Raw genomic sequence first — 15051 nt, forward strand, 5'->3', positions numbered from 1 at the left:
CAAAACCCAAACAAGCAAAAACCAAACAAAAACAAAACAAAATAAAACAACCTGTCATTACAGGTTTTCCTCCTATTTCCTCACTCCTTTTCACTCTGAACCTTCAGAAGTAGAGAGAAAAGATAGCGCCATTCACTTCTAACTCAAACATCCTTGCTGCCTAGAGCCAAATAAAAAAAACCAAAACCAAAACCAAAACCAAAACAACAACAAAAACAGGTTTGCAGAACTGCTGCCTTGTCCTCACCATTCACAAAAGCTGTCCAAAGTCTAATTCTGGCTTTCCTTTGTCAGCTGTGGGTTCAGCTCAAGGTAACTGATGCCAGCTCTCCAAGCCATCAAATGATAACGGAATGAGCCTGTCACTAGGCGGTTATGAGAATTTGGGGGCAGAACATACAGGTTCTATTCACAGCAGCCTATGAGATGGAGACAAACGCTCTGGACCAAAGTGCAGAGTGAATATGAGACCCTCGGGGCAAGAGCAATCCCATGCTTATTTACTCATCCATCCGGGAGCCCCTGCATGCGTCCAGGTGCAGCTCACAACTACTGGGAGACGAGACGTGTCCAGGCAGTCTAGCATGCACGTGATGGCCACCAAGGGGAAGAATAAAGCCAGAGGGTCGCGGAGTGCAGGGATAACACATAGCGTTCCAAAAGGCCTTACGCAGAGGGTGACACCTGACCAGAAGACAGCTGCAAAATGAACTTGGTAAGAAGTGTGTTCTCGACCCTAAATAGGAGGCCTCCATCAAATCCTCCTCCTCAAGGCTCAGGGATCTATGCAGAAGAGGAGGTGGAGAGACTGTAAGAGCCAGAGGCGGTGGGGGACTGCAAGGGAACAGTGTCTTCCGGATACAACAGGGCTGATGCTCATGTGAACTCACAGAGGCCACAGCAGAATGCATAAGAGCTGCACGGGTTCAAACCAGACGAAAATCCCCGCACGCACATAGAAGAGGAAGCTGACACAAAATCCCACCCTGTAACCAAGAAGGCTTTTTATCACTAATGCCTGCTGGGAAAGGAAAAATCCGTTTTCTCCAACAGAGTGTCACTGGGGACATCAACCAACCACACTCAAGGGCAGGCCCTCTGCCCAGGAGGAGTTGGCCAACACAAAACAGACTCCATATTTTATTTTAATTTTTTTGTGAACTTCTGCCCCCCCACCCCCTTTTTTCTTCTTTTTCTTTTGAGAAAGAGAAAGGATATGAAGTTGAGTAGGGAGGGGAGTGGGGGAAGACCTAGGAGGAGTTGTTCAAAATATACTGTATGAAAAAAAAATTAAAGTCAATAAATTTAAAAAAAAATTAAAGAGGCAAGTGTGTTTACAAAAGCACATGGTGTGTGCTAGTAAGTGTTAGTCACTGGGTCACACCCAGGACAGCCTGTGACGTGTGTGACACTCACTGAGGGGACACTAGCGATCGCGGTGTATCATCTACAGGGAAGGGGCCTGGCCCTGCATCCAAGGTGTCCAATTAGTTCTTGTGCACTGAATGGAGAAGTCAGAGCATCTCTCCCGTAGGACTGCAAGGTGACTGGAAGCAGGCACTTAAGGGCGGAGGGCAGGGCCCGGGGTGAATGGAGCTTGGTGTTCATGTGACTTTTGTGCCAGGGCATCTTGGGATGTTTTACTAATCCTATGCCTATGGGTTCACAGATCCCGGAAGTTTCCGGAAGACTTGGCAAGAGAGACAACACAGCCCCAGGGACCGATAGTCACTGCTTCCCATCTGGAGGGCTGAAGACTTGGCTACAGCCACTCCTGCTGCAATGCCAACTCAATGTGGGGCAGAGGGCCCCTGTCCCCCTCTGCCCCCCTCCCCCTGCGTCCTGTTATCACAGCAACAGTGCCACCTGCTGGAGGGAGGAAGCATCTCCTGCCCCACCATCTTTTTTTACTCCACCAAGTATGAGATATAGTGGGGGGATGGGGGTGGGCAATTCTTGGTTATCATTTCATGGGAGGCTGGTTTTCATTTTGAAAGCACCTTTGTCTCTCAGGTTCCTAGGAACTGTGATGGGGGAAAACATCTAAGTGTGTAACCATAATTACCGTTCTCTTCTGAGTCTCCTGACCTCTCTGGGTTTTATGTGGAAAAAAAAAAAGCTTTAGACATGTTCTTCTGAGGTCAAAAAGCTATATACTATCCCTTGGGCCTTATGGGATCCTCCATAGGGAGTGTTTTGGGCATACTTATGAGGCAAGCCATTCCATTTGACTTAGCTATGCAGAACGTTCAGTAACAGCCTGGCCCGCTTTCCCTAACTATACTTAGTCACTGGAGGTCCAAGCCAACTAATAATTATTGACAGGCAGGGAATTTAGTTTACAAATTTCTTAACAGAGATATATAGTGGAGAAGTAAGGTGTGCTGTTATTTCTATTGCCAAACAAATCCCAGATGGCAAACCACTTGCCTGTTGAAGAATCCAAGGAAAAGGATCAAAACATGTCCCTAGCTGGGCATGGTGGCACATGACTATAATCCCAGCATTCTGGGGGCAGAAGGAGACTGGTTAAGTTTTAAGTCAGCTTGGTCTACACAGTAAGACCTTTCTCAAAAACAAACAAATAACAAAACTAAAACTAAAACAAACAAACAAAAACCCAAGTAAAAACAATGTCTGTATACAAAAAAACTTGGGCAAGACATCAGATGCATCAACTAGCAATGCCTTTGTATTGGGTTTCTCAGAAGACACAAAAGCACCAGAGAAGCGAGCACGTGTGTGTAGGGTGATGGGGAGCATTCCATCAGGACTGTGAGGATCCTGTCTGTGCCCAGGGAATGTGAAGAAACCCAAGGAGAACGTGGGGCTGCCTAGAGAGCAGAGGACAGGATGTCAGCTCAGCATCGCTCTACGCTAGTTGCTAAGCAGGCCGAGGTGGTGTGAGATGCGGCCAAGACTTAAACAACAGGGCGAGTACCTCCTATAGCCACCATGCCTGTTAGTGAAAAAGCCCAGCTGGGGCTTCCTTCAGGGATAGGCGGGAGGTGAGGCCAGGAGCGTGCAAGGGGAGCAGCCCTCACTCCTTTGCCTGAATTTGAACTTGGCCAAATTGGGTGGCCCAGATTATAGACCCCGGAACTCTCTGTCTTCTTGCGTGGCCTACCAGTTTTTGCCCTTCCAAGGGCAGAAGCTAATGCTTTCCAATTCCCCAAACTCACACAGTGTTGCATCCCCCGAGAAGGCAGTCCCTCTTGTGTGTGTGACTGTCCTTCTGTGGGTAGCGGCCACAAGTTCTGAGGGTCCCTGGAGACCTTAGCATAGCAGACGATGTTTGGGTCTAAGAGATGTGCTTTTTTACTTCTTTACTCCGAACTCTGAGTAGGGCCATTTAGGGACAATCTGCTCACTGGGAATTGACGAGAAGTGACTGTACAGACACCTTTGACTGCTGGGGACCAGATCTTCTCGCTCTTCCAGACAAGGAGCTGGCAGAGTGGTCCACTGACACCCTCTAGTGGCAGCACGCAGCCATGCATGACAATAGGAATGGAACATGGCAGGCAGGCCATCATGCATGCACTCATATGTAGTTCATAAAGCCGTGCTGTGGTGACACAGAGAAGTCCCTCAGGACCCCAAGGTAAGCCTAGCTGTGTGGGTCCCAGGCTCTTCCCGGACTTATGGCTCCACCAACCAGAATGACTGAACCCAGTGTCCATGTTGCCTCCCGCTGCCTAACTCCACCAGAACTCCTAGAGGGCAATGCCAGACTCAACACGCCACGCAGCAGCAAGTGCTAGTGGTGCTGTAAAGCCTGCTGCAGGCCTTCACCGAGCCCAGTCTCCTGCTCCTCCCCCTCTATGGCTGCCACAGGGAGATGGACCTTGGTGACTCTTACATCACCAGCTGAAATGACTCAGTTGAGGTCGATTCCCAGGAGCCATGCAATCCTGGGGTTGAAGAGGTAGAGACAGGAGAATTTCTGGGACTTGCTAGTCTAGTCTAACTGGTGAGCTCCAGGCCTATGAGAGATGTCTCAAAGGAGACAGAAGGAATGACACCTGAGGTCGTCATCTGGCCTCCAATGGACCTTTACATACATGTATATGGGGTGGGGGTGGGGGGAATGGGCAAAGCTAAACCTCACCTACATTGGATCTTACTAAATGCTATTTGTGGACGGAGAGCCATTCTTGTGGCTGGGCTTCCTAGAGATGCAGGTGTGATCTTTGGGCATGGACACCTACTTACCCTGCTACCCCAAGATCATGGGTAGCTCCGAGAGCCTAGGCCCAAAGGCTCAATAGCTCCAGCAATGGGGAATCCCCATTGTTTGCACTAAAATAGATTACCACTGGGATTCACTACTCAGTGTAAAAATATACCCAGGTAGGCTTGTCAACAATAGTCAGGTACGAGGCTGGGTCAGCAACCTGTGTCACATCTGACCTCTAACTAGGCAAACTCTCACTCCCATCCCCGGTCCCCATCAACCCCACTCCCACCCGGCCAACCCCAGTGCTCCTAGGAGAACTACCAAGAGCATTAAGCCTGGAGCCACTGGGGTCCTTTGCTCTGAGCTGGAACCTCAAGGCTTTGGAAATTGTAGCAGCAGGGGGAGGAAGGTGGCGCCTGTAGGGAGAGGACACAGACTTTGCCCTAAGGGACTGTGACCTGGGCAAGATGCCAGCATCTGCTCGGCATTTACAGTTCTAATGATGCGGCATTCCGTCTGTTACTCATGTCATTTCCTTAAAGGGACTGTGCCCTTCCTGAGGAACAAATGCCATTCACTCTAAAAGGCCAGAGCAAAGTACCTGCCTGTGAAGGCTAGCTGAGTGGGGGAAGGAAAGAGGACAATGGTGGAGGACACTGAGCAGCTGCCTGCTCCCTCCCAGAGCACTGCTCTATGGTTGAGTGTAGTCACGTGACTAACTGTCCAATAGATGCGAGTGGAAGTGATATTTCTGGGACTAAATAAACATTTAAGACCCAGGACATGAACTCCTTACTCATTATTTCTGCCAGAGCCACCTAGATGCTGGGGGTGGGGCATGGCAGGACTACAAACAGAATCCAACTGGATCCTTGACTTGGGGACATTTGGATCCCCCAGCACAGTATCAGGAGAGTGTCTGTGTGGTCACTGAGATTTGAGGGTTTGGTATTGTGTCATAGCCTATAAAATCCTAACATGAGATGATGGAAAAACCATCAAGCCATATCCCAGAAATCAACACCCAAGAGAACAGAGTGTCAAGTGTCAGCTGGAAGTTAAGTCTCACACTAAAACACATGAGAGATGGAAGGCAGAAACGACAGATCCATGGTAACTTCTAAACACGAGAAACACCAGAGGGCACTGGCAGCCGCTTGGACACTACAAGAAAAGACGAGTGATCGTCAAAATGTAACAATAGAAATTATCCCAAATTGAGAGAGAGGGGGAAAAGAGACCTTAAAAAAAAAAAGCAGATTTTTTTGCCAACCCATGAGGAAAGAGAAGTGGGGCCTACATTCATTTGAAAGCACCGACTGGGGACGAGGATGATGCACACCAAAAAGCTTCCAAACATGTGGGCTGGGGAGGTAGCTGGTTGGATTTCAATCCCCAGTGTCAATGTTCAAGATGGGTGCGGGTGTGCATGGGCACAGCCTTAGTGGAGGCAGCAACAGGAGGACCCTGGGGCTCTCTGGCCAGCCAGGTTAGCTGAGCTGTCAAGCTCCAGGCTGGTCTATATGCTGGTTTGTTTATTTTGTTTTGTTTTATCAATTTGACAAAAGCTCAGGGCATCTGAGAAAAGGGAACCTCAATTAAGGAGTTTTCTCCATCAGCCTGCCCTGTAAGCACACCTCTAGGGCATTTTCTTAACTGATGGCTAATGTGGGAGGGCACAGCCCACAGTGGGTGGTGCCATCCCCTCGGCTGGCAGTCCTGGGTTCTGTAAGAAAGCAGGCTGAGCAAGCCATGGGGAGCAAGCCAGTCAGCAGCACCCCTCCATGGCCTCTGCATCAGTTTCAGCTTTTAGGTTTCTGCTCCAGCTTCCTTCATAATGGACCATGAGCTGTAAGCTGAAATAAACTCTTCCCTCCCCAAATTGCTTTTGGCTGTGGTGTTTATCACAGCAACAGAGAGCAAACTAGGATGGTCTCAAAGGATAAAGTAGAGAGCAGCTGAGGGAAAGCCTTTTTGTCCACACCTGTGTGTACGTGCGCATACGGACACACACAGACACATTTCCAAATATGACAGATTTAAGAAACTCAGTAAAGCAAGAGAGAGGTGCGGGGGGGGGGGGAGTCCCTGCCAGCCTACCTTCACTGAAGTGTTGGGGTCTGCTGGAGACCTCCTGCCTCTCTCAGTGACAGGATCAAGGCAGGACAGGGAGGAAAAAGGACGGAAACCCAAAACAAAACAAAACAAAACAAAACAAAAACAAAACAGGATAGAGATAGGAAAGTGATGAATGGAGGTAAAACAGCAGAGATTGAGGAGAGAGATGAGTAGGTGACATGGTAAAGGGGTGGCAGGCCACCATTCTGTGTGGCTGTAACCGACACCTCTGGAACAGCCAGAGCCCCACCATTTCCTCTGAAGTCGCACATAACTGGCATTTCTAGACACGAGTTCACTCAGCTCTGTTAAGCGAGTCCTCATTGTCTTGGAGCCTGGACCCACTCTGGGAAAGGACCCCAATCAAGGACAATGTCAGCAAGCACAGCGGGTACCAGAGGCTAGCAGGACAAGCTCATTTTTCCAAAGCCACCTCAGACACTCTGGGCAGATCTGCTGCTCGTGTGAGTGTGCTGCCAAACGCTCACCCGCTGTGGTGTTGGGTCGAGAAACAAACTTCCAGCACAGGTCCCCTTCACTCAGGGGACAGAGGCCTGACCTTATGGTGGTCACCAAGATGGGCTGCCACAAACACCATTAGTGAGACAGCTGGCCCACGGTGAGTCCCCACCCTACCCAGCTGGCTGGAGCGAGGGACCAGCAGGAGTGTCCAGGCAGAGACAGCGACTGAGGACCTACCTGCCAGGTCGGGAGGACCTTCTCAATGTCATTCAGGTTGATGCCATCTCCATCTTCCAGCTTCCCCTTTCCACACCTAGGCCACAAAAGATGGAAAGGTATCAGACGGATGGCTGTCAAGTTCCAGCTACAGCGAGACGGGCAGCTCAGGAGAAGCGTGGCCCTACTATCCCCCACAAATCCCACCCAAGGAGAGGGCCCCAGAGATGGATCCTGACAGATAAACCCATTGGTACCCGCCTTCTCGGCACAGCTCCTGTCTAATGGATTTCTGAAAATGCCAATTCATTTTGTACCAAAGGAAAAAAAAAATCAGTGAGCAGAGAGTCCAAGCAACTGTCTCAGGGTCACAGAGGCAGGCAGGGGCTGTCAGAAACCCAGTGTAGCTTCCTTCCTTCCCTTTGTTTGTCTTCATGTCTGTAAAACCAGCCACTCAGCTATACTGTGTGTTCTGTACTCAGGGCCTCTGTCTGTGGATGGGTGTGGCTGCAGAGCGGAGATGCTGGCACACTTCGCTGCCCAAAGCTCTAACCCTTTTGCACATTTGAAAGTGCAGCTTCTAGTACCAGACTAAAAGAGTCTGAACTCCAGTTGCATCCTTTCCCAGGGGACTCCGCACATCTCTTTCTTATACCTGTAAGTAGCTTTCTTATACCTCGGTTTCTTCATTTGGGATAATAACAGTGCCTCAAGTCATACCCCAACGGTCGGTGGATTAAGATGATACAACATAAGGCGCAAGGTACGTGTGCCTCCACTGTTGCAGGCACTTCCACAGTCACTGTGCAGGCAGGCAGGCAGGCAGGAGACCAATCAGAGCCTAGATCCAGAGGCGCAGGCACCTTTCTCATTTCTGAATCTCCCAGTGGGCAACCCCCTCCAGCTTCAGAGTTAATACGACCCAAATGCCAGAATAATTCTCTCGTTTGTTTAAATGTTTGCCTAGCACAGCTTCTGGTTTCCTGTCAAGGAAGACAAATCAGATGTGGTTCCGGACAGACACCTTAGAGTTTTGGGTAAGAGTCAACTGGCAAACTCTCCTCCTATGGCAGTGAGTCCGAGCTCCACTAGAGGGCAGCATAAGACAAGTGTCCCAAAAGGTGGGGCGAGTGGGGGGCAGTCCTAGAACTCGGGTAGTGGTGGTGGTGGAATGTGTGTGTGTGTGTGTGTGTAGGGAGGCGGTCTGTGTGTGTGTGTGTGTGTGTGTGTGTGTGTGTGTGTGTGTGTGTGTGTGCGTGTGTGTGTGTGTGTGTGTGTAGGGAGGCGGTCTCTGTCAGGCCAAATTAGCAAAGGCTCTGAACTTGGCCTCCACTAGACTTGTCTATTCTTCACCAGGCATGTCTATGCCAGGCTGGGGGCCTAGCCTGGCTCCTAGGTTCACCGAGCAGGGGAACAGGTGGGGGACAGCACCATGGAACTGTGGCTAGTGTCCCATTGAGGGCAGAAGGGGTGCTGTGGGAACCCAGGGGGTGCAGAGCTGATGGGCAGAGGGCTGGAAGGAGAGCGGTCTGACAGGATGGCAAAGAAAGTTTCAGGACAGTGAGTGGAAGGCACAGTAAAGCCAGGAGCTCATATCAGTTACGCTGCAAGCTTCATTTTGCTGGAGAGTGAGGGATGTGTTGGGGCAGGGGCATGCTAGAGGAGTGCCTGGGGTGGTCCAGGCTCAGGCAGGTGAAGTTGGAACGGACAGGGCATGGGGAAGGTGTGACAGGTGTAAGGTGAGAAAAGAAAGGGCAGGCACTGCTACCACAGCCACTGTGAAGTGCTGGACCACAGTGGGGAGGCAGAGAAAGGTCCGGCTGGACCATGTAGCCATCTAATCAATCTGCCTGATAGTGATGGGCTGGCCTGTGAAAGCACCAACTATGTGCCACAGGACTGTGAAAGCACCAACTGTGTGCCACTAGCCTATGAAAGCACCAGCTGTGTGCTACTGGCCTATGAAAGCACTAACTGTGTGCCACTGGCCTGTGAAAGCACCAACTGTGTGCCACTGGCCTGTGAAAGCACCAACTGTGTGCCACTGGCCTATGAAAGGAACAACTGTGTGCCACTGGCCTATGAAAGCACCAACTGTGTGCAATGCACAGGCTATTGATGTTATGAAAAAGGCACTGGGGAGCTGGCCCCACTGGAATAGCTGCCACCACTCTCCAAGATCTCACGTGGGTAAAACATGCCTGAGAACTGAATGCTCCAGGTGGTGTTGGGCTTGGAGACCATGGCAGATTCCATCAAGCAAGTATGGGCCTGGCCTTTGCCCTTTCACCTTAGCAGTCTGAGGCCAGCAGTGGGTAGTGCACAGGGGCCAGCTCTGACCGCTAGCCTGCCTGGCCAGGGTGAAACTTCTTACAGAGCTGCAGGTGTGGCAGGCAGATGGTGGCTGCAGACCAGCTGAGTCACTGCTGCCAGTGGTGTTGCCAAGGAAACATCCCGCTCCCATTCTGTCCCTCCATGGAAACATGGGCTGTGGGAAGCCTTGGCAACCTGCTTCTGAGGGAGACTGCAGTGACTGGACACGTGGAGTCCATCCTTCACATGGCAAGGCTAAGGGGGACAGAGTTCCTGTCTCAGCCACAAGGTGGCCACGGACACTGCTCATAAATCCTGAGGTGGGGGGGGGGGTGAGTCCAAAGCCTGGGTGTTCACCCCTAGAAGGTTGAGGCAGCTTCTTCTGGGAGGGTGAAGTTGGCCAAGGGATGTAGGATCTGCAGTTGGTGACTGCAGGTGGCTTGGCCCTCTGCCTTTATAGAGGATGGTGATGCTGGGCACAGAACAGTGTCCTGTGTGCAGCCATTAATCATCGCCTCCAAACAACCTGTTTGTGACAAGGCTGCTCATCTCACTGAGTGAAGCTGATGCACACATGCTCCACTCGCAGTCTAAAGTGCCACTGTCACCTAGATTCCCCCAGTCTCAGTTTCCCTACTGGTATCATCAGCCATATTCCTCGGGGACACACACAGGAGGGACTGGAGCTACCCAGGAAATACCTCTGAGGTACTCCTTAGAGTGTTTGCCTGTCCAGAGTACCCCATTTCACCTCATTTTGTGGGTATTTTATTTAACCCTTTCTGAACCCCATTCCTCTTGCCTCCTCTTGTCACTTCGCCCAGGTTCATGCCCAGTACTTCTTGTGCCACCAAGAAGAACAGGCTCTGTGAGTGGGAAGAGACAGAGAGGCTGTCGGAGGACACACAACATACAGTGAGCCATCCCATAATGTCAGTTATGCTTAGGGTTATGGTAGCAGGGAGAAAGGAGTGGGTAGCAAGAATTGGAGGAAAAGCAAATAAAATCATGACCATAAAAATGATCTCTGTGAGTTCGAGGCCAGCCTGGCCTACAAAGCGAGTCCAGGACAGTTAAGGCTACAAAGAGAAACCCTGTCTCAACAAAACAAAACAAAACAAACACAAACAAACAAAGAGAGCCCCAAAGCAGAAAACGAGTGAGGTTGAGGATGGGAAAAACCAGGACTCTTTTATACTGCTAGTGACAATATAAAATATAGGGGGCTGGAGAGATAGCTCAGAGGTTAAGAGCACTGGCTACTCTTCCAAAGGTCCTGAGTTCAATTCCCAGCAACCACATGGTGGCTCACAACCATCTATGATGAGATCTGGTGCCCTCTTCTGTCGTGCAAGTGTACAATGTGAAATATTCAGCTTTGGGTCCACTTTGCAGTTACACGGAGTTCCCATATGACCGAGCAATTCCACAAGCAGGGACTCATACAGATCTGTGCGTATGAATGGTGTGCCTAAGCAGCACTTTTCGTTTATAAAAGCCCAGAGGAAAGGACCGACATGTTCATCAGTGAGCAGGCAAACGGTGCAGTGGCTGGTACCACGGATTACTACTCAGCTACAAAAAGGAATGGACCAGTGATGCTTGTGACAACCTTGAAAGCGCTGAGAGAAAACACGACAGACAGAAATGGACACAAATGATTCCATTTCTACAACACCCAGGAAAAAAACACCCAGAGAGCAGATTGATGGTTGTCTAGGGGCGGGGCTGGACATGAGCGCATATGTCTAGGAGTGAAAATACTGCACTGGGTGACAAAATGACAGGGACAATGACTGTAGAACATTGGGAACATGCACAATGCTGCTGATTCATATAGTTTAAAATGGTTGATTTTAATACCTCGATAAAAAAAATTTTTTTTTTGAGACAGGGTTTCTCTGTGTAATAGCCCTGGTGTGTGGCACCACGCCCGGCATAAAAATTATTTTTAAAAAACTGAAAAGAAGCTGGGCATGGTGGCACATGCCTGTAATCCTAGAACTTAGGGAGGCAGGGGCAGGCAGATCTCTGTGAGTTCGAGGCCAGCCTGGTCTACAAAGCAAGTCCAGGACAGCCAAGGCTACACAGAGAAACCCTGTCACAAAACAAAACAAAACGAAAAACCAAAAAAACTAAAAAGAAGCAATAGCTTTTTGTCTCACGCCTATGTCTGGCTGGTACCACATGTGTGTCTGGAGGGCAGCTCAGGGACCGAGACTAGCTTTTAAAAGGAAAGCAATACTGGTTCCTGGAGCCAACAAGGGTGAGACAGGCCAGGATAAAGGCTACCCTGGGCCTGGTTCCCCATACAGGGCCCCACATTGGCAAGCAGGTCAGCATCTCCCTGGGAGCTTGTGTAACTGCATTATCTCCAGCCTCCATTGGCTACGGTCTTCTTTTATTGCGGCAAGACAAAGTCATCAATACAATTGAAGCTCAAGAGCCTTGAAATCAAGTTTAAAAAAAAAAATCACAACGCACCTCACAGTGTTTTTAAAGTTTACAGCTTTAAATCAAACCTCCATTCATAGCTATCCTAAGCTGTCTGCCACTCACAGGTTGGACATGGCCTGTGGGGGGCAGGGGGAGTGAAGGAACACCACACTTCCTGAATCTGAGACTCCAGTGGGTTCTTTTCTGGTGTTCAAGGAAACCTCCCAGATGCTCCAATTGGTGATCCACAGAAGTAGCTACTTGAAAAGAGACACTCAGTGTCCGCTCAGGAGACGGTACATGGGCTGGTGGGGAGGATGGAGATGGGGGGGGGGTTATCTAGAAAAGCCAGTGACCGTGCAGTCCTGGGGCTAGGCACGGAGAGCACCCGGGACATGGGTTCACTCCATTTCCTGCCCGTCTCCGTACAGTGGCACACAGCCCTGCCTCCTACACCTCTTCTCCCTGCAAGTGTCTCCTGTGCCCCCCACGGAGTCCTTACCCCTCTCTGTCGATGTGTGGCAAGGACTGCTTGGGTGTGTGGCGGACCTTCCGATGGATCTGGGTGAAGTCAAGCTTTTCAGGCTGCAGGTCCCAGGTGGCACCACTAGAGGGCGAGAGAGGGTGACAAATGTAAAGCAGCATGCAAGGGGCCTTCTTAATATGGGTAGGCAGGAGGCTCAGTGGGTGTGGAGGGGAGGGCACCCACACCTGAGGGCAGGGTCCTGTTCAGACCACATTTGGAATGGAACTTAAGGTATCAGGCCTTCACTTGTCTTCAATTCTACTGTTGGAAAATGCATGCTTCCCAAACATGAGTGTGGGCTGGCTGCATGCATACTCTGCAGGGGGTTTGTCTCCTAACTGCATTTAAGAAGGGATGGACATAGAAGGACAGAAACCTGTCACCAGAACACAAAACGGTGCTCAGGATAGCATGAGCAGAGTTGGGGAGGCCTGGGGCAGCTCTCTGGTTCCCATCCCGGGAGCCTCACCATGGAGAGTCAATAGCCAGGCACGGCTGTACCTGCGGTGTGCCTAGAGTTGGGCAGCTCAGGGGATGAGGCAGAGATGACTAAAGACTGGCCCTTTATGGCCCAAGGCCACTACCCAACAAGGGTGAAAAATAAGTACTACAGCAGGGGTGTGTTCTTTGTCCTGAGGAGCCCTGGCCAATTCTAAGCACCACAAGGCGCTTTCTAAAATCCAAGCCAGTCAGTCTTCCAAATATTGAACCCTGTGCATGCCTTGTAGCTCCACCACTGAGTTACAGAGCACAGTCCCCCTTTTCTGTAGCCTGGCAGGTGGAAAGGGTGGGGGGCTATACCTCAGCTTCCTATTATAGCCGTGTGCCCATTTTGCATGTTCCCACCCTCACCAGTCCTGTCTCTGCTCTCTCCCTCCTCTTCGGTCTTTCTGGCTTTCCTTTTGACCTCTGCCCTTTGTCTCTTCCTTTCTCAGAGGAGCCTCTGCTAGCAGCCTTCCTCCCCCATACAGTCTCATCTCTGTTTCTGTACTGGGTCTGCCCCATAAGTCCAAGTGGCAAGGGGCCCTGGCCAGCACTGGACATCAGAGACAGAGGAGAAAGTTACCTGAAGGAGTCAAAGGTGTTGGCTGCCCAGATATCTGTGCCCAGCACGTCCAGGGTATTGTCTTTGCTGCCATTCTGAAAAAGACAAGGCGAGGGGCTGGCATTACTTTCTGGGCCAGGACACTGAAAACAATTGGATAGAGGCCCACCGTCGTTCCAAGCCTGAGAGGGCTTCAGGGACCCTGATACCCTAGGTTGGCTCGCCTGCACGGGTGGAGGCTGGAGTGAGTTATCTAAGGGAGTGCCCAGGCAGGAGCATCAGGAGGGCCTGTTGGACACTGTTGGAGAGTGCTGGACTCCTCCCACGCACAGGCCCTCACCAAGATGGTGTCACCAGAGGTGTGTGGTCAGGACCCAATATGCCTGCACCTCTGCTGCTAAAGCCTGTGGTCCCTTCCCGATGCCTCTGGAGCCAGCAGGCCCTCTGTATGGCTGTATGAGCATTGACGGCCACTGCCTGCCTGGTGACAGGTTTCTCCCTGGCCAGAGGCTCCAACAAGCCAGGCATGCTGCAGCATCCATGCACATGTGGATTTTAAAAAAAAATATTTAAGCCTTGCCTCCTGAGGATCCCCACAGACCGAGGCTGCCCCAGAGGCTGCATTTCCTATGTTCACCCTCTGCAGTCTGCCTCCTCCATGATTCACATCCCATAGACAGAAAAGCTTTAGTTGGTGCCGTTTTTTATGACTTGGTCACTGTCCTCTGGGTGCTGGTTTACCCCCAACAAACCCTCCAACTTCACTCTGATGGTGTTCCATCAGGTCTCCAACCATCATGCAAGTCTCAGAAACGGGAACCCATCCCTAGGTGTGAACTAGTGTTCCCGACAGAAATGTGTGCAGATGTCCCAAGACACGCCTGCACAAGAATACAGTAGCGTTGTCATAATAGTGCTGGGCTGGGAGCCACCCACGTGCCTGCCAACAGCTGACCACACAGAATGGCTATGTTCACAGATTGGAGACACAGCAGTGAGAATAAACACAGGAAAACAACACCCAAATGTAAACAAACCCCACAGACAATGTGGGAAAAGAAATACAGACACAAACGAGTACTTGTTATATGATGTAACTTACATAAAGTTTTAGACTGACAAGCTAAGCTGTGGTTACAGAACTCAAATGGAAGGGGACACCGAAGAAACTGACCAAATGTCCTATTTGGCCCAGGGATTCAGTTTGTAAAAATCCACTGAACTAGACCTTAGGTGTCCTGGGACTTCCTGCCTACATATCTGGTGCTGTCCCAGCCTTTGTTTTCCAGTCCTTTCTGTAGGATCCAATCTATTGATTATTTAGAAAGACTGGTCCATCCCAGGACTGACCATTACTCAGAGCCACTTAGCTCTCCTGGAAAGGAGCATGTTCCATATTCACTCGCACAACATAGAGGAGGGGGAGGAGCCTGTGCCCTGCCTGCAAAGCTGGTGTGTGATGACTCGTTCTCAGTTACAATGCATCATAACCTGGGCTCTGATAGCTATGATATTGCTAGGTAACAGGATTCTTTTTTTTTTTTACTACAATCTTATGGGCCCAGTGTGGTACATGTAGTCTGCTGCTGACTGAACCTTCATTATGTGGCCCATGTATATGCATACATACCACATGCATCACACACACACACACACACATACACACATGTGCCCAGACACACACACAGGCTATACATATATAAACCACACACAGCAAATGTATACATTACTACAGATATTATCATCTGTGCTGGC

The 15051-nt window shown here is 50.4% G+C and overlaps 1 protein-coding gene across 3 annotated transcripts in view; it reads right to left on the bottom strand.

The window, feature by feature from the left end:
• Positions 1-15051, bottom strand: part of Ctif (cap binding complex dependent translation initiation factor) — a 464175-nt gene that overhangs the window by 419264 nt on the left and 29860 nt on the right. For all 3 annotated transcript variants that reach the window (XR_007832477.1, XM_051163669.1, XM_051163667.1), the window contains exons 3-5: positions 13318-13391; positions 12228-12332; positions 6998-7073 (exon numbers count right to left, since the gene is read on the bottom strand). Coding sequence is in view for 2 of the 3 variants with exons in the window: in XM_051163669.1 (XP_051019626.1) it covers positions 6998-7073; positions 12228-12332; positions 13318-13391 (255 nt within the window). In the remaining variant the exon portion in view is untranslated. The remainder of the gene's footprint in view (positions 1-6997; positions 7074-12227; positions 12333-13317; positions 13392-15051) is intronic.

This window comes from Acomys russatus, chromosome 20, assembly GCF_903995435.1.
Source record: "Acomys russatus chromosome 20, mAcoRus1.1, whole genome shotgun sequence".
Taxonomy (NCBI): Eukaryota; Metazoa; Chordata; class Mammalia; order Rodentia; family Muridae; genus Acomys; species Acomys russatus.